Source organism: Crocodylus porosus, unplaced genomic scaffold, assembly GCF_001723895.1.
Source record: "Crocodylus porosus isolate Cpor-Errol unplaced genomic scaffold, CroPor_comp1, whole genome shotgun sequence".
Classification (NCBI taxonomy): domain Eukaryota; kingdom Metazoa; phylum Chordata; order Crocodylia; family Crocodylidae; genus Crocodylus; species Crocodylus porosus.
Genome location: NW_017728936.1, coordinates 1,628,268 through 1,645,878, shown reverse-complemented (window position 1 = coordinate 1,645,878; position 17,611 = coordinate 1,628,268). Strand labels below are relative to the sequence as shown.

Below are 17,611 nucleotides of genomic sequence, written 5' to 3'. Positions count from 1 at the left end.
TAACTGATATAGGAGACACCGTGGCATTTGAATTAGAGTGGCTCTCGGAGCCGCTCTACTTAAAGCGCCACCCCCTCCCATTCCCCACTCCTGGAGCACACGTAGAAGTGCCCTGAAACCTGGAGAGATTAAGGCCAGCACTTTCATGACTAACCAGTGATGTTTGCATGCCCAGTCCCTACAATTTCAAGGGGACTGAGTGATTATCAGAGTTTGAGTGTCCATCATATTCCTGAAAATCAGGCCCCTTGCAGGTACTTCAAGCCCAGTACCCAAATGCTGAAGGACCCAAACTCACTGGTCATTGTTTAAAAGTCCTAAGGCTCAAAGTCCACAGCAAATAAAACCCAGATCTCCAGAAGCCCCGTCCAGCACACATAAAAGACTGTCCTGTGCAGACTTATAAGTAGTAGGTGAAAGTGTATGTATGAAAACATACATGTGAGAGTGAGGGTGACAAAGCAGACACACCAATGAGACCCCATAGCTGAGTCTTCAGGGACGCGAAAACAGCTGGGAGAAGACTCGGCAATTACACCTGAGCAGAAGTTGTCGATAACATTTTGCAAAATGTTGCCCTTCATTGCCTCACCTGATCCATTCATAGCCAATGACATATTCCATGACACTCACCTCTTTTGTAATTAGAAACAAACACATCACATCATGACTTCATCCAGCACATTCTTTATTTAAAATTATTCACCAAATAATTCCCGTGAACTGGTTTTGCTTGCAAGCCATTTCTTATAAATAGTCAGTTACCAAGTTGTTTTGATTGGACAGCCTAGTGACGTGGGGCCAGAGCCTAGTTATCCTTCGCATGCTAAATGTCTGGTATGCAGCCATAGCCATCTCTCTGCAGTTTTGGACACTTAAGCTAAGGACAGACATTCAAAAAGCCTGAGCCTGAATTAGTTCAGTCTTTGCAGTCTGGCTAGGTTGAATCAGTTTGTAACTGTACAGACATCCCCTCTGGACTCAGGAAATGCTGGCACATGCCTGCAGTGGCTCAGGCTAGAAGCCAGGGGATGATAGAGCAGCCCTCCCTTCCTTTTTACTGTGCTGAACTGAGAGGGGTTGTGGGGGGGACAGGCCCTGGCAGGATGCTCTGATTAGGGAGGAGTCCCACCACTTTGCTGGTCAGTGAGGGAGCCAGCTGAGATTTACACAGCATTTAGTTACAGGGCATCAAAACAAAAGGCTCTCTCATTAGTTCAAGCTCTTCTTAAACAACTTGTTCCAAAGAAGGAAAGGAGGGATGTTACCAGCTACCTGTTGATTAGCTCCAGAGCCCTAAGCAGCACAGGCCTCTCTGCCTTTGTCCTGTCTGCCACAGCACAGACCATAGACAGCATGTGGTATGCTAACTAATGCTGAGAGGTGTCTGTGTAAGGCAGAGGGGACTGGGATTCCCTGCTTAGCAGGGAGTGAAGGGAGGGGAGGAGCAGAAGGAAGCCAGACAGATGCCCTGTACCTGCAGGCTCAGGGCAGCCAGAGACAGAGAGAAAGGGCCAGCCCTGCTGTGGACCAGAGAGCCCCACCCAGCCCAGAGAGCATGCCGGGATGCTGGGCGATTCTGATTTAATTTAAACCAGGAAGGGGCCTGGGATAAACATTGCATAAACCAGTTTGGCCCAAATTAGTTAAGTTTGATACTACATTCAACCAGGTTTAACTCAAACCAGTTTCAGCCACTTTTAAACCAGTTTATGTGCACTGAACATCTGTTCTGTTGCAGGTTTAAACCAGTTTCTGGTCACTTAAACCAGTTTGTGTGTAATGTCTGTCCCTAGCTTTACAGTTTGGAATTGTTTCTCACTATGGCTAAATAAGATCACCCTGTGGGGAGTGAAATGGAGGAGGTGAGGGCCCACCTATCTTTTAGCTCAATAGCCTAGTGACTAGGACAATTGCCCAGAAAATAGAAAGTCCAAGTTTTAGGCCTCCCAAACTTAGAGTAGGTTTGAATCTGCTTTTCTTGCTTCCCAGCAATGTGCTCTAACCACCAGGCCACAGGCTAGACATTTCCAGCCTTTTTCTTGAGGTTGGCCCACTGTTCCTTGCATTGAATAGTCACAGGATAAAATAGGTAAATAGCCCTAGAAATGTTCTCGCCTCATTATGAGCAAGGGTCCAAGGCTGGAAGTTCGGGCCCCCTTCCCTGGGCAGTCTGCATCTCACTGAGCCACAAGTCTTCATGCTTGCTGTTTTCCTTCTGGCCCCACACATCTCCCTCTCTCGGCGGCTCTGTGGGTAAGTGTCAAGAGGAGGACTGTAGAGTGCTTTGGGCAACCTCCAACCTGTAGCGGCTCTGGTACAGTCTCTCTCAGCCTCTCCTGTTGCAGCTGTTCACTTTATACAACTAATTACATTTGTGTTCATCCAAGGAGAGGGGCTTTCTAGCCCTGAGGTTAGTACACTTGCTGGAAATGTGAAACAGTAGCAGATCAGGGATCTGATACTGGATTTACTCTATGCCAATTTATTGCCACAACCGTGAAGCTACTCTTGCTTGTGAGATAAGAAAGCCAGGCTTAACACCTCTTGAAGAGAGGGGACTTGACCCCAGGTTTCCCATATCACAGATCCCTGCCCCAAACATGGGTCTCTCTACAAAATGAAAAGCTTCTGGAAATCTCAAGCAGCTGTGCGAGATTGTGCAATAGAAATGTTGTCCCAAGTTATAAATACCATACTCTGCCCCCCGAGTGTGGTGGTGCACCCCCCATGAAAAGGCATTGGCAGCGCCTGTGGGCAGTCGTCGCTCGCCACCCCTCCCCCCTCACCGCCGGTGGCATGTGCGGGCAGTCTGTGGTCACCGCTGGGTGGTTGCCGAACACTGGTTGGCACTCGCCACCTGTCCCCTACCAACTGCAGCTGCCTGTGGCAGCTTCCCACTTGCCTTCGCCATGCTCCTGCTGCCGACAGCGCCACCACCGCCTCTGGGAGCTCGCCATACCTCCCAACTTCTGGGGGCACGCAGTGTTCATGCTCTGCCCAAATGTCTCAGTCCTGCCCACCATGTTCCTGCCCGGAAGCTCACGTGTTAAGATTCAGCCTGTGTGTGTTCTCACAATCTAAGCACGTTTGCCAAGAAAAGCTGCTTGCCCATTGCTTTGCAATATGCAGCTACCTTTACGCAAAAGCAGGTGATGGGGGTGAGGAGTTCTGTTTGAAAGTGAGCCCTGTGTCTGCGAGGGGAAAGAGAGACAGTATGTCTAAGAGTAAACGGGGTGTATTTGAGTGGGTGATGGCTGCAAATGTGACTACTTAAGAGCCAGAGTGTGTTTGCAGGATCAATACCAGTGTGCAAATGTGGATATTTGCATGTATACACGCAGATCTCAACATAAGTATGCATACAAGTATATATGTGTGCATGCATAAAGCATCTGCCTTGGCGCATTTGCAGGGCTTCTTGCATGCATACACATGTATAGGCATGACCATGTGCATACACATGAGTACACAAGTGGGGGGGGGGGTGTGTGTGTACAGGAGCAGCTGTGCGCTCAGGCCAAAACGAATTAAAAACAAAGGTCAGCAGCAAGATTATTCATTAGGAGCAAAGCTGCGCAGAGCCATCCTGCCTTGCTGGGTGAATCTGGGGTGCTCAGCGCAGACCTGTCTGCACAGCACCAAAAGAAGAGAGTATGCAAAACGTCTGGTTCCAGGGCAGCTTGCAGCCACAGGCCCTTCACCTCCTCCACCGTGCAGGGAGCTAATTGCCTTCACCGTGCTGCATAGAACATCCCTGGATCCTGGCTTGTTGTTTTCCCTTTTGCCAGCAGCAGCAGCAACAGTTCATAGAAATGCAAATCTGTTTTAATTAAGGGGGCTAATAAACAGCAATTATGATTCCAGCTATTTTTCTGTTCCCCTGGAATAATGCCCCTTCAGTCCCCATTCATTTCCAGGCCCGCTCAGTGCTTTCTGTGTCTGGGTCTGGAAGAGCTGGGGTTCTGCTCCAAACCATGCCCTGTGCAGGTGACAGGCCCCTTTCTTCTACATTCACAGCAGGTATTTCCAGGGTGGGCAGCTGATGATGCTCCACTGCCCTGGAGTTAAGGTGGTAGCTGTTCCTCTTTTGCATTCGCCTCCCCTACACCGACAGACTAACTCTAAGAGTGGCAGGAGGCCTCACCTTTCCCCTCCCTGTACCTCCCCAGCCTGAAAAGTGCTGGTGGAGTCACCCGCGCTTTTGCTATGGCACAGTTGCAGAAGGGGAAGAGGACAAAATGCTCCGCTGTGTTTTTCATGGGAGCACAATGAGCCAGCCGGTGCTGTGCACCTTTGCCCAGACTCTCTCCAAGAGAAGCTGCTAACCCCCTACCCGTACCAGACGCCATCCCAGAGGTGGCTGCTACATGCTCATTAGCCCAAGCTTTCCATCCTGCTTGTAGTCTCTCCCAGAACAGGATCCCCCATTCACCCCCTCTGCACTGACAAAGGAGAAGCAAGGCACTGCAGAGGCTGCCAGGCTGCATGAGACCTCAGGAGCAAATCACTCTATTTTTAATGTGATCCCTCGATTGAAATCTCCCTGGCTCTGATCAAATGCGTGAAAACCACTAGCTTCCTATGAAAGTTGTCAGGCTGATGGGTCCCCCCTGGGTCCCCTTTACAGCTACCGCAGCTACATAGAACAAATGGGCTGAGTGGGACACAGCTTCATCCAATGAGCTCTGAATGTTGCTGATGTACTCAAGAGACAATATGCTATAAATATGAGTGCACTAGAAAAACATGCCCCAGGGAACAATCCTGCACTGACTAAGGATGGTGTAGACAAACTCAGTGGTCTTTTCTAGTTCTGTCTGTATCATAACCATGTGCAGCATTAAATAATAAACTGCACATCAGCAGTACCTCTCCTGGGAGGATCCCAAAGTCCTAGGCAAACAGTCCATTCTCCTTGTGTTGTTCCCCCCAGATGAGGAAACTGAGCCACAGCAAAGGGATGATTTACCCAGAGTCGGCGGCAAAATTAAATTACACCCCCCTTCACCCCCATTTCCAGGCGCCCAAGCCTCTGTTCTACATACAGGCAGTTTCCATCTGTCATCAAGTAACAAGCAGCTATAAACACAAAGAGAAGCTGTGTGGCAACAGGTGATTTGGGACTTCAAAAGGATTCAGCCAGAATGAAAATTACTTCTTCCAGTCAAGTTTTCATCCCAACTGAGTTTGCAAGAGAGGCAGAGACCAGAACCCTGAAAAATCACAGTGGACAGAAGGCCTTGGTATCAGCCTTTCATGGACTCCCATGGTTCCCATTAACACTGAAGACAAGCAGCTCTCAATCTTTGCCCTAATCACTTGCATGAGGTAGAACAGCACTATTAGAACCCTTATACAGATCAGATGCTGAGGCCTTGATCCTCACAAGTATTTAGATATCTAACATGCACTGATTTTAGTAGACTTAAATACCCTTGGGCTAAGTACAGACAGTCCAAAAGCCCAAGGCTGGATCAATTCAGTGTCTGCAGGTTAGTCTAAATTGCAGAGATTAAACTGAAAAACAACTGGACCGACATTTATCTTTGAGTCAGGAAATGAAGCCACATACCTGCAGTGGCTCAGGCCAGGAGCTGGTAGGTGCTAGAGAAGAGCTCTCTAGCACATAGCTAGCATGGGATGTGTGTTCACTTCCCCTTCCTGCTGTCCCTGAGGTCTCTGGGATTGGTAGTCCAGAATCACAACAGCAGGACTCTACAGGGTTGTTCATCACTTCCTCTTCCTGCTTCCAGGTGCCTCTGGGATTTTTACTCCAAGTTGCAGCTAGCAGTACATTTGAGTAGGGGGGAAGGGGTGTTTAACCCCACCTTCCTGGCCCTGGACCTCAGCCTAAGTTTGCCTCAGGGGACAGTGAGCTAGCTAGAGAGCTGAGGGGCAGGGCCAGCCATGCTCTTTGAAGCAGACAATATAGCCCAACCCAGGGCTGCAAAGCATGCTGGGGGACTCTGATTAGACTTGAACCAGGAAGGGGTCTGGGACAGAAGTTTCATAAACCGGTTTGACATCAATCAGTTAAGTCTGATACTACATTCAACCAGGTTTATCTTAAACCAGTCTCAGCCATTTTGAAACTGGTTTATGTGCACTGAACTTCTGTTCTGTTACAGGTTTAAATCAGTTTCTGATTACTTAAATTGGTTTATGTATATCTTCTCTCCCTAGCCTTGGAGATCAGAGCTAAACAGTCTACGTAATTTGTCCACAGATGCATAGAAAAACTGCAGCAGAGCAAGGACTTGAACCCAAATCTTCCAGGGCCCTGGCTAGATCATGTATCCCCCCTCTCAGTTTTTGGGGTCAACTTTAGCCAAGGGAGGAAAAGTGTGAAAATTAAAGGATTTCAAAGAATCGGACTCAAGGGACTTCTTTCTGTGGGAAAGAATCTGTCTAGCTGTGGCCTAATTACATGTCCTTACATGCCCTAGGGACTTAATAAACTGTGAGTCAGATTTGCAAAGGTACTTGTGGTACTGGCACACAACCTGATCATTATGAAGTAATGTATTCTGTAATTCAGTAATTTTACTCTATAGTAAATTTACTCAGGTGTAAAGAGTGAATACGTAACCAGCTCCCCTGACTTGGCTGCCCACTGCAGAAAGAGGTCTTTAGCTATGCTGGACTGAAGTCGGGCAGAAGGCAGAGTAGATTTGCAACTTTGGGGTGCCTGTACATGAGCAGTGAGGCTGTTTCAATGCACTGTAATTACAGCATGTCAGAGCAGGCTCAATTAATCGAATCTGCTGGAGTATGGTAATTCACACACTCCACCAGACTCCAGCATCTTGTGTATCAGCACCCCTGTGCTTTAAAATGGGGGTGCTTTAGCTAAAGCTCATTGAAAAAAACTTATTTAAAGTACCCCCGCTGCCATTTCGAAGCATGGCGATGCTGATACACAAGATTCTCTGGGCAGTTTAATTAGAGCAGCTATCAGAGGTCCTTTAATTAAAGTGCCCCCCCACGCATGTATAAATGCCTTTATAGACTGACTAAATCAGAGCTGTAAGGCATAAGCTTTCATAAGCAGAAGGTTTACTTCATCAAGCTGTGAAAGGACTGCAGGAAACAGAGCTGCTAAATGGAAAGCAGTGGTTAGAATACAAAGGGTAGGGAATGGGGGAGGAAAAAGGCAGGGACGCTGCTGAGAAAGGCAATGTGCTCACTTTGGCAGCGCACACACTAAAAAATAGGAGAGAGAAAAACAAATCTGCCTGAAGCAGCCACAACAGCACGTGGCCACTAGGTGGCTGAGAAGTCAGATTGCATTGAGCAAACAGCTACCCCAGACATACAGCTGTAGTGAGTGTGTCTACACGAGACGCTTCACTGCGCAGTAAACTAATCTACTGCACAGTAAAGGGTCACTATGTAACCATGCACAGTAGCTATGGAGCATAAAAATAGGCTAATACATGGTTTTCTGGAAATGCATGGTTACCTGGAAATAGAGGTAGTAGATTTATTGGACTTTAGCTAATGTGCAGTAGCTCATGGTTACGTAGGTGACCGACAGCAAATGGATCCCGGTCAGCCCAGGCAGCAGGGGCAGGAGAACTGTCCCTTCCCCTGCTCCAAGTTGCCTGCTTCCCAGCCCCTGCTCCAATCAGCAAATCAGAGAGGAGGCTGGGACAATGTTCCCTGCCCCGCAGCAGGCAGCTGCTGGCCCCAGCTCTGAGACTGGCTGGGACACTGCCCCTGTGCCAGGCAGCTGCCTGCTATGGGGGCAGGAGACATTGTCCTAGCCCCAGCTCTGAGATCGGATCAGGGTTGGACAGTCAGCAACTGCCGGGGGCAGGGGTGTGGGGTGTGCGGCAGCTCCTCCAGAGGCAGGAGAGCTCCTTCTTCCCCCCCTGCATCCCCCTCCCAAGCTCAGGCCTGACTCCAGTGCCCGCTGCCACCCTGGGGAGCCTAGAGCTCTCCCTGGATGCTATATGGGAGCAGAGCAGGAGTAGCTTCAGACCCAATTTTGCTCCCAATGGGCACATGTGTAGACACACTGTCAGGAAAATTAATGCTTTCTGTGCATTAATTGCATGTCTAGTTATGTCCACAGTGATGTAACCCATTCCAGTTCATAGCTTCTCTTCACTTTCTGAGGAACACCTGTCCTAGAATGGAGTGACTTACATCTGTGTAAGGTTGTACCTTATGGGTGTTTATACACGTGCTTTGGGAGTTCAGGGGTAGGGTGGGGGACTTTATTTAGAGCCGGTCCAACAGCCGCTCTACTTAAAGTGCCCAGAGCATCGTGTATCAGTGTCCCTGCGCTGAAAAATGGCAGTGCAGGGTGCTTTAACTACAGCTCGTCCGACACTTTAGTTTAAGTGCCCCTGCTGCCATTTTTCAGTATAGGGAGGCTGATACATGTGACGCTGGAGTTTGCTGGAGCGCAGTAATTATCATGCTCCAGCAGACTCAGTTAATCAAGTCTGCTCCTACACACTGTAATTACAGCACGGTAGAGCAGCCTCACTGCACACGTATAGGTGTATGGGCATAGGGCTCCTATACACTCCACTATAACTCCCAAGTAAAGTCAAAAGATTGCAGACTAAATGTGTCATGTGTCCACACCCTTAAGGTCTTAAAAATAAAGACAAACACCTAGTGACACTTAGAAAAACAACTATGCAGGTTAGACATTTCATTTAATTTCAGTGGTGCTAGGTGCCTAGCTTGCATGGGGCAATCTGTAACATGGGCCTTCTATACCTAAATGATATTGGGGCCACTTTGTGCTCTGCACTGCATGGGTCTGAAGCTGCGCATATATGGTACCTACATGCTCTTTCACTGCAGCTGATGAAGTGAGCTTCAGCTCATGCAAGCTTGTAATACACACACACACACACACACACACACACACACACACACAACAAAGGGGTCGATCTACCCTGCATTGTGTTCAGCATCAGACTAACATACGGCTAACTGTGGTGCTGTACATAGTACAGTCAAGCTGTGTTCAGCGGTACCTGAGGAGCCCAGAGAGCAGGCTCGTGGTATGGCACGAAGGGCTAAGCTGAGCCAGTGGCAGGGTGCTGCAGGTGCCACTCCTGCATGTCACAGACTTGCTCTTGCCAACAGCAGCTACTGCCAGTTTCTCTGTGACTCATTCAAACTCTGCTCCACAGGTCAACTGTAACAGTTGCCTAATGAATCCAGCAGCTAAGTTGTAGGAATACCTGGTCAGGAGGAGCTTCCACTTTCCTGCCTGAGCAAACCCATTGCCAGGCCTTATTATAGGCCAGGGTTTGCAGAGCAGAGGCCCATCTGAGAGCAAAAGTAAGCAGAGACCCAGAGCAACCTGCAGGGCTTTAGCCTCTGGGACCAGCGGGCAGCTGAGTGCATCATGCATAGCGCAAGGGGTCCCTCTGCCGGACACCCATGGCTCGACCAAGATGGGAAACAATTCACAAACAAAGGGGGAAATGCAAACTCCGGGCCTCTCATAAGTTTGCATCAGCTATTCCATTACAGCATCCGAGACCACTGAGGAGCACTGTACACGCAGTCCAAATCCCCAGCTGGCTGAGGCCGGTGCAGCCCTAGCACAGGTTTTTATAAGGTCTATAAGGTTCCCTGTCACAAGGAAGCATTGGTTGCTGGTGTCACAGCCCAGGCTGTCCCCCTGCCAGCTTTTGATACTACACTGTGTCCAGCATGCAGCTCTCTGGGACCTCTCTTCCTGGAGAAACACAGCCCTAACACAGATCTTCTTCAGCCCTCAGACACTTCTCAACACCCCCCCACCCCAGTGGAAATGCTGTGATGCCTTTCACCAGCCTTACACTATACCGCCTGCCGTGGGACTTCACCTGTGTACTGAATACCTCTCTGTCCTCCTTCAGGGCCTCCTATCATCTCCAGCACACAGACTCAGCATGCCCTGCACGGGGAGAAGGGACAGATCAAGTGCTTCATCCGCAGCACCCCTCCGCCAGACAGAATCGTGAGTACCCCCTTCCCGTGTCTCCAGTCTGAAGGTTATGTGCAGGAAGAGGCAGCTGCCACTGTCTAACACCCCCACCCCACAGGGCCTTGCCAGGCCCCTGCTAGATAAAAAGGTCAGGCTTGAGCCACTGTGGAGCATCCTAAACCTGCAGAAACTCATTAAAGGGAAAGGGAGAAATCCCAGTGGCTTTTAATCACCTGGGTAATAAGCAGGAAGCCTCTGAGCCCTAGACTGTCTCTGCTGGGCCTCCACTCCTTGCTGAACGAAGCCAAAAGCATTGCTCTCCCTCCCAGGTGCTGAGAGGTGCTCAGATACCAGCAGCTATTTTAAGTGCTTCTAGACAATTGCTTTGCAATGGCCAGTTGATTTTGTTTGGCTCTTTGCCTCACACCCACGCAAGCACAGAGCAGCGTCCTAGTTTGACACATGTGCAAAGTGCAGTTGCAGTCAGAACAGCAGTCAGAGACAGTGGCACAGGGCTGTACATGCCTGTCTCAAATCACATGAACTGAGATCACCAGCCAGAAGCATTTCCTAAGGGCTAGTGCTACAAATGCACCAGGGTGTCAGGAAGCTTAGTTGGGTCCCATCTGCTGCTGACCCAAGAAAGAGTCTGTCCTTGGAAGTGAGCTGAGAATCAGGTTGATGGTGGACAAGGCAAACAGCTCCATCCCTGGCTCCCACAAAGAACGTGAAAGAATTGTTTAACCCTGCGGTGATGTCTGATCCATTCCCCTGTTGTAGCAATCATGGGTTCCAATGTAAAATCCTCTAAACCTGACTGGAAGTGGACGTTGAGTGTAAGGTGGATCTGGGTCTCTTGTTGGACAATCCTGCCCTCTGTGCCTAGACACAACTGCAGCTGGTGCAAATAGCATTTTACACTGCCTCTCAAACCTTGAGGGGAGGATTTTCAAAAGCATCTAAGTGACTTAGGAGCGCAAGTCCCAGTAGCTTTCAATGGGAACTTTGCTCCCATGTCTCTTACTGGATGAACTTGTCAATTAGCTATCTGATGGCTACAACATGTGCCCTCAGGTACTTGGAGTGCAGAAACAAAGCCAAATGGAGGCTCTTTCGGACAGCATTATTTGAGCAGGACTAATTTCTCGTATTGATTTGCAGGCCTGGTCCTGGAAGGAGAATGTGCTAGAGTCAGGAACCTCTGGGCGCTACACAGTGGAGACCGTCAGCACAGACGAAGGCGTCATCTCAACACTGACCATCAGCAACATTGTCCGAGCTGATTTCCAGACCATTTACAACTGCACCGCGTGGAATAGCTTTGGCTCAGACACTGAGATCATCCGGCTGAAAGAACAAGGTGGGAGCTGCAAACAGCACTTAGACACCAGAAGGGACTATCAAGCACTGGTAGCTTGCATCTGGCTAGTCGGTAGCAGCAGGGGGAGTTATTTGAGACACAGGAGACACTGGGCACATCAACAAGTGGTTACTGCACATTTATTTAGTACTTGTATAATCAAGTACTAAATAAATGCACAGTAACTGGGGTTACTGCTTAGTAGCACCAGCGAATGCCTTTTTACTGATGCCACTGCGCAGTAGCGTAATAATCCCGTGCAGTAGCATATTAGCACTGTTTGTGCTGTGACATGCTACTGTGCAGTATTATTCAGCTACTGTGCAGTTTGTGTCTCATGTAGACTCTCCCAATTAGAAGGGCAATGGGGATGCTTGGGAAGGATGATGAGGTGTCCCTCTCTGCCAAATGTCCCAGCTTTGGGCTCAGTCCCTGAGGGCCCAGGGGCCTGGGAGAGGAATAGGTAGATGGGAAATGCTCTACAGAGCCAAGGCTGCCTGATGTCAATGGGATCTTGTGTGGCTCACACTGAGGTCGATCCTGGATACGACCTCAATTATGATTGACAACAATGGGAGTTGACTAAGCACCCAGCAAGACTGAGCCCATCCACGTGGGGCAGAGGCAGGAGGGCATTGAGAGCTAATTGATGTGTGAGCTGCTCAGGACCCCTTGCTCCACAGCACAAAAAGCTGTTGTTGCCAAGTGCTGGGGGAGGTGGTGAGCTCCAGTAATCATCCCCAGAGTAGATGGGATCTGAGGCACCAGGACCTGTTGATGTGACGTGGTCAGTGATTCTGGCTGGGTCTGCGTAATGCAAGCTGACAACAGCTATCCTGTCCAGGGGGCTTTGGAGTGACTGCCATTGTATCTCATTACGCTGCACTGTTGTGCCACCCAATGAAATAGGGCATCGGTCTAAGCATGCCAAGCTAGTCTTTGAAGCAGAGTGCCCATTGGGTGGCATGCTGCACGCTGGAAGGGCTCAACTGAGAGAACCCATTGCAGCAGCAAAGGGCATGGCAGCACCTGAAAGAAGCTAAGCAGCAACCTAAGACATCCTGGGGCAGATCCGGCACTTCCCTGCAGGATGATCACAGTGCAGGAGGCAGGAGATGTCTCTGTAAAAAATGTTTTTCTCCTGGAGGGACTCCAGTCCTATTCTATTTTATTAAATGCCAGGGCAGGCAGGTGGATTGTTCTCATTAAGCTCTGATTTATAGGCAAGGCTGCCATCCAGATTAAATCAGAGCTAAATGAACCCCTTAAAATTAGCCTTGGGCTTCTTCCAATACAAACAATCAGTGGTTTTTTCCTGGGTCTTCTGCCAGTCAGAGCTAACACATAGCAGCGAGATTGGGTCCCAGGGGATGGGTTGATGGAGCCAATTAAACGATTCCCAGTAGGCAGTGCTACAGGCCTCTTGCTCTGGGTTCCTCAACTCATAACACAGCAGGGAAATGGAGCTGGACCCTAGTGGCTGTGGGTGACCATGCTGGGTCTCACAAGGGCTCTGGGGCTCTCGCAGCTGGTATGGCATTGGAGCTAGTTCCTAACAGTGGCCCACTGGCAGCGACTCCCAGGGGCAGAGCCAATAGGAAAGTAGACCTAGTGACTGTCCCTACTAGACAATGGAGGTGAACCGATCAGGTGTCTCTACACTACATCAAAGTAATGCTCTGGCAGCAAACCGCAGTGCAGTCCTGGACTGTATCTCTGTCCCCCTGTACTGGAGCCCCAACAGATGCCTCTGTAGGGTGGCAGAGGACACCTGTTTGAGGGGACTTTCGTGCACCATTGCATCTGAACTCAGCAAAGAAATACTGACATGTGCACTTGGGCTCGGCAAGGCTGTGGACACTTGTTTGTTTTCAAACAGGTACGGAAATGAAATCAGGAGCTGGTATGGAAGCAGGTATGGAATCATGAGCTGAAGGTGAATATGTGAATTGCCCCCAGCTGCCACCACTCTTTAGCACTCGGCAGCAGCTTCCCCATCACTGAAGGAGAGCCGGGGGAGGGCAGGGCGAAGTCCAGAAGGCTCTGACCAGCAGCAGGGGGCAGTGGACAGGGGTGGGCTGGGAGTCAGGAACCCTAGATTCTGGTCCCAATTCTGCTGCTGACCTGCTGTGCAAACCTGGCCAAATCCTACTGCCTCTCAGGGCTTCAGTTGCCCCATCTGTCAAATGGGGCAATAATACTTGGCCACTTTGATAAAATGTCCAAAACTGAGCAGTGAAGTGACACAGGTTTAGTTTCAAAATGCAGTGGGGAGGGACAGATGACCAGCTCTGATAAGTGCTAGGATTATCATGAGAAAACCACCCCAGAGGAAGGAACAGTGAATTTTCAGAAGGAAAAGTCACTCCCAGCCATAGCTGTTTTTCACCTGACTGGGAGAGAAGGCTTAGATGAAGCAGGAGTGGATGTGAAGTTGGCCCCATCCTGGGATCAGGCATTGGTAACTGCATGCTTCATCTCCCCAAGCTACAGCATCTTCCATAAAGCCTGAACTAGGTTTCCTGGGGAACTGGAGTTGCTGACTTGTCAAAATGCAATGCAGAGACCTTTGTCAGCTCAGTGATTGCTGAGCCAACCATTGCTGTACCCAGCTGCCCAACCATCTCATCCAGCCTTTCCCATTGTAAGTGACTGTGTCTGCCATCCCAGGTGAGCCCTTGTCATTGTCTGCAATACATTCCTCATGTACTTCTCCAGCTGCTGGTCACGTCACCCATCTAGAACCAAGACACCACCATCAACAGCCCCTGACTTGCCTCTGGACCTTGCTCCCTGCTCTCTTGATGCTTTGAACTATCAGGCATTGGCAATGATGCCCATTCCCACCTGTCCACTGACCACATGTTTCTTGTTTCTCTTGAAGGAACAAGCAATTGCAGTCTTCATGATGGCTGCTCTGTGCAGCGATTTGCACATTCTGCATGAGCTTTGCCTAGCATAAGACATTCCCATTCAGATTGCTCACAGAAGTGGGCAACCAAACCTTTCTTCTAATTCCCACTGGATGACTGTGGCTCCTTCATTATAATTATATCAATCCATCTCTTCAACCCATGGCTGTGTCTGTCCGGTCAACCTGCCATCTTCATTAATTGCACACCCAAGCATGCTGCAAATGAACAGCCACCTCAACTGGAAGCAGCACAGCCACCTTTGCTCAGCAGTTGGGGTGAGCTAATTAGCACAGTGGAGTAACAACACCAATGTGTCTGCCTCAAACTAAGTACCTGCCCCTGCAGCCATACAGGTGTGGCTACACTGCTTCCAACTTGGGAGGCAGCCTATCCAAAACACTGCCATATGCTTGGGGGTGCCACTTCCTGGCCAGTCAGTTTACCAAGTGGACACAGCGAGCAGCAAAGCCTGCATAGGGGCAGAAAAGGGGACAGTGTGCACAGGAGAATGCAACAAACATGTCTGTCATATTTGACAGGCTCTGCTGCAAACTTTGTGCAAGAGGCAAATGCCAACCACCAACCGAGATAAGTTTCCAAGAGCTCTCGAGGAGGCCCCACTCTGGCTCACTCTCCAAAGCTGCTGCTGGGCCCAGGTTGTCAGAGTGCCAGGCCGTAGCAACATTCAGGGCTGCATGCCTGGTGTGTTTGAGGAGCTGGAGGCGGCTGTTCCTAATGGGTTTGCTCTGTACTAGCTGCCAGCAGGTCAACCTGGCATCCATTGTCACAGAGCAGATGGGACCTGTCCCAGCGTGCTTGAGAAGTGGCAGAAGAGAAGGCGGAGGCCTTCACAGATGGATGAGGGACTTGCTGTAAACAAAAGAAAGGAGCAGAGCCTGGGAGAAGTCGGCACAGATAGAGGGAAGGCTCACAAAAGATATTTGCCTGACTACAGCAGGATGCAGATACTGGCCCAGGAAAAACCAGCAGGCACTGAGGGGGCACAGTGCCACTCACAGCCCTGCTGGAAGCAATCTGGAGCACCTGATGAGGCAAGGTACTTGGAAGAGGCAGTGTAAATCCAGGCAGTGAGATCTGCTGACACTGAGATGCTGAAACACTGGGCATCTGAGACAAGCTATAGAGAAATTAGAGATAAGCACTTGGCAATGTGGCTCTGAGCCTGGGGATGTAGCCCTTTGGATCTGAACTGACTATGACACTTCATGGCAGAAAGCTACAGTCCGTGGTGTCAAAGCTACGTGTCTTGATGTCCACAAGCCTCTGCAAAGTGTTCTGGGCCAGGATTTCAGAGCAACCAGCAATCAAGTCAGCTCCAAAACTAGTTACCTACAGTTGTGCACTAAATTCAGGAGACTGGAAAAGGTACACAATAAGGTACATGTAACACCCTGGCATGGTACCTTCTAAAGAGTGATTCAGGAGAGATACCAGCTAACAGAGGTTTAGTGGTTTCAGCTCATACAGTCAAGGATGGCGGTGAAAGGCCCTAGCTTGGACCATAATGACGACTCGTTCGAGGCAATGCTTATATTCCATTAACTCAGATATAGACAGTGAACCCTACCAGAAATATTTGATAATGCTGCTAACTGATCTTAATTTCTGGTCACTCCCAACTCCTAGCGAAGATCTGGAACACAGCACTACGGCCTAGAGTTGGCTGAAGATGTTAACAAACATCTATTCAAATACTGACAGCAAATATACATATGTGGATTGTTTTTATTGCCCCTTTCTACTCGCTTTTCAATGAAATTTGACCAAAATTTATATTGAAAAGGTTGTATTAATGAGAATGTTACTTGCAGATCAAGAGAGGTGATTCTTCCACTCTGTTCACCATTCGTGAGGCCTTCCTTAGAGCACTGTGTCCAGTTTTGAGCCCCACACTTTAAGAAGGATGTGGACAGGTTAGAAAGAATCCAGCGGAGAGTGACAAATATGATTAGAGGCTGGGAAGCTTGCCTTATGAGGAAAGGCTAAAAGAACTAGGGTTATTTCATCTGGAGAAGACCAAGGTGAGATCTGGCAACAGTCTTTCAATACCTGAGGCATAGTTATGAGGAGAATGGAGATGGGCTTTTCTCTGTGGCTGTAAGGGACAGGATTAGGAGCAATGGCCTCAAGCTGCACCAGAGGAAATTTAGATTGTAAATTCGGAAGAACTTCCTGAATATGAGGGTGATCAGGCATTGGAACAGGCTGCCCAGAGAAGCTGTGCAATCTCCAACCCGGGAAATTTTCAAGAGCTTGTTGGACAGACGCTTGGCCAGGATGGGTTAGTAAAGGGTGATCCTGCCTTGAGCAGGGGGATGGACTGAAGTGACCTTGTGAGGTCCGTTCCAGCCTTACTTTCCTGTGCTCCTATGATGCTAAGATTTCATAGGCAAAACCATCTGTCAGCAGTGCTCTGAGCACTTGTATGAATGCGCATCAAGATGAGGATACCTGCAAAATATGTTCACATGACCACTGTGAGAGATCTTTGAGGACTTTCATAGATTCATGGATGCTAGGGTCAGAAGGGACCCCAACAGATCATCAGGTCCGACCCCCTGCCTAGGCAGGAAAGAGCGCTGGGTCAGATGACCCCGGCCAGATGCCTGATCAGCCTTCTCTTAAAGACCCCCAAGATAAGGGGAGAGCACCACCTCCCTTGGAAGCCCATTGCAGATTTTGGCCACTCTTACTGTGAAGGGTGGTCACCCATCAGACTGGGGCACAGAATGAGTATCACATTTACCAAGGTACCAGAATTTTTTCTCTGTGGGCAGTTCTGTAGCCCCTACTGCCACACAGTCTCAGTGCCCAGGGACACATGCACAGACTCTGGGAACAGTGCCCACAATGGGATTTGATGCTCAGTCCCACGATCATGCCTCCTGCCATGCACAAGTGGTGTGGCAAGAAGCATGATCCCACCACGCCTTTACTTACACGTCTGCCAGGATCCATAGTGATGGCACCAGAGGGCTTCGCTACTTGCAGGTGGTTTAGTGCTTGTCCACATGAGAAGGTGGCAATAGTTAGGTCCAGTGTATATTTAAACCAGCGAATGATGTAGTTAATTAACTCTATTTAGTGCAAACCCAAATCAGGCGTTCTAATTTGGGTGTCAGAGCAGCTCATATTGCTTTAGATGAAGTCTGTTAGGAATAAGCTTTACTTAAACCAAAGTGAGCTGCCCTGGAGCCAAAATCACGGCATAGATTACAGTGGCTTATCTCGGTGGTTTTCAACTTTTTTAGATTTGCGGCACCTATCAATAGGCTCAAGGCCTCCCTCAAAAATGTCTGCTCTTAGTTTTCACTCCCTTTTTAACCACAGAAAAATAGTAGAGCAACTCTTCTGTTGCAAAGAACTCAA

The 17,611-nt window shown here is 49.2% G+C and overlaps 1 protein-coding gene across 3 annotated transcripts in view; it reads left to right on the top strand.

Moving 5' to 3' along the window:
* The window catches only part of KIRREL3 (kin of IRRE like 3 (Drosophila)), a 367,287-nt gene that overhangs the window by 298,543 nt on the left and 51,133 nt on the right, over nt 1-17,611 (top strand). For 2 of the 3 annotated variants that reach the window (XM_019546970.1, XM_019546972.1), the window contains exons 10-12: nt 9,879-9,979; nt 11,108-11,306; nt 13,186-13,221. In XM_019546970.1, the coding sequence (XP_019402515.1) occupies nt 9,879-9,979; nt 11,108-11,306; nt 13,186-13,221 (336 nt within the window). The remainder of the gene's footprint in view (nt 1-9,878; nt 9,980-11,107; nt 11,307-13,185; nt 13,222-17,611) is intronic. The other variant, XM_019546971.1, reaches the window with a different exon arrangement.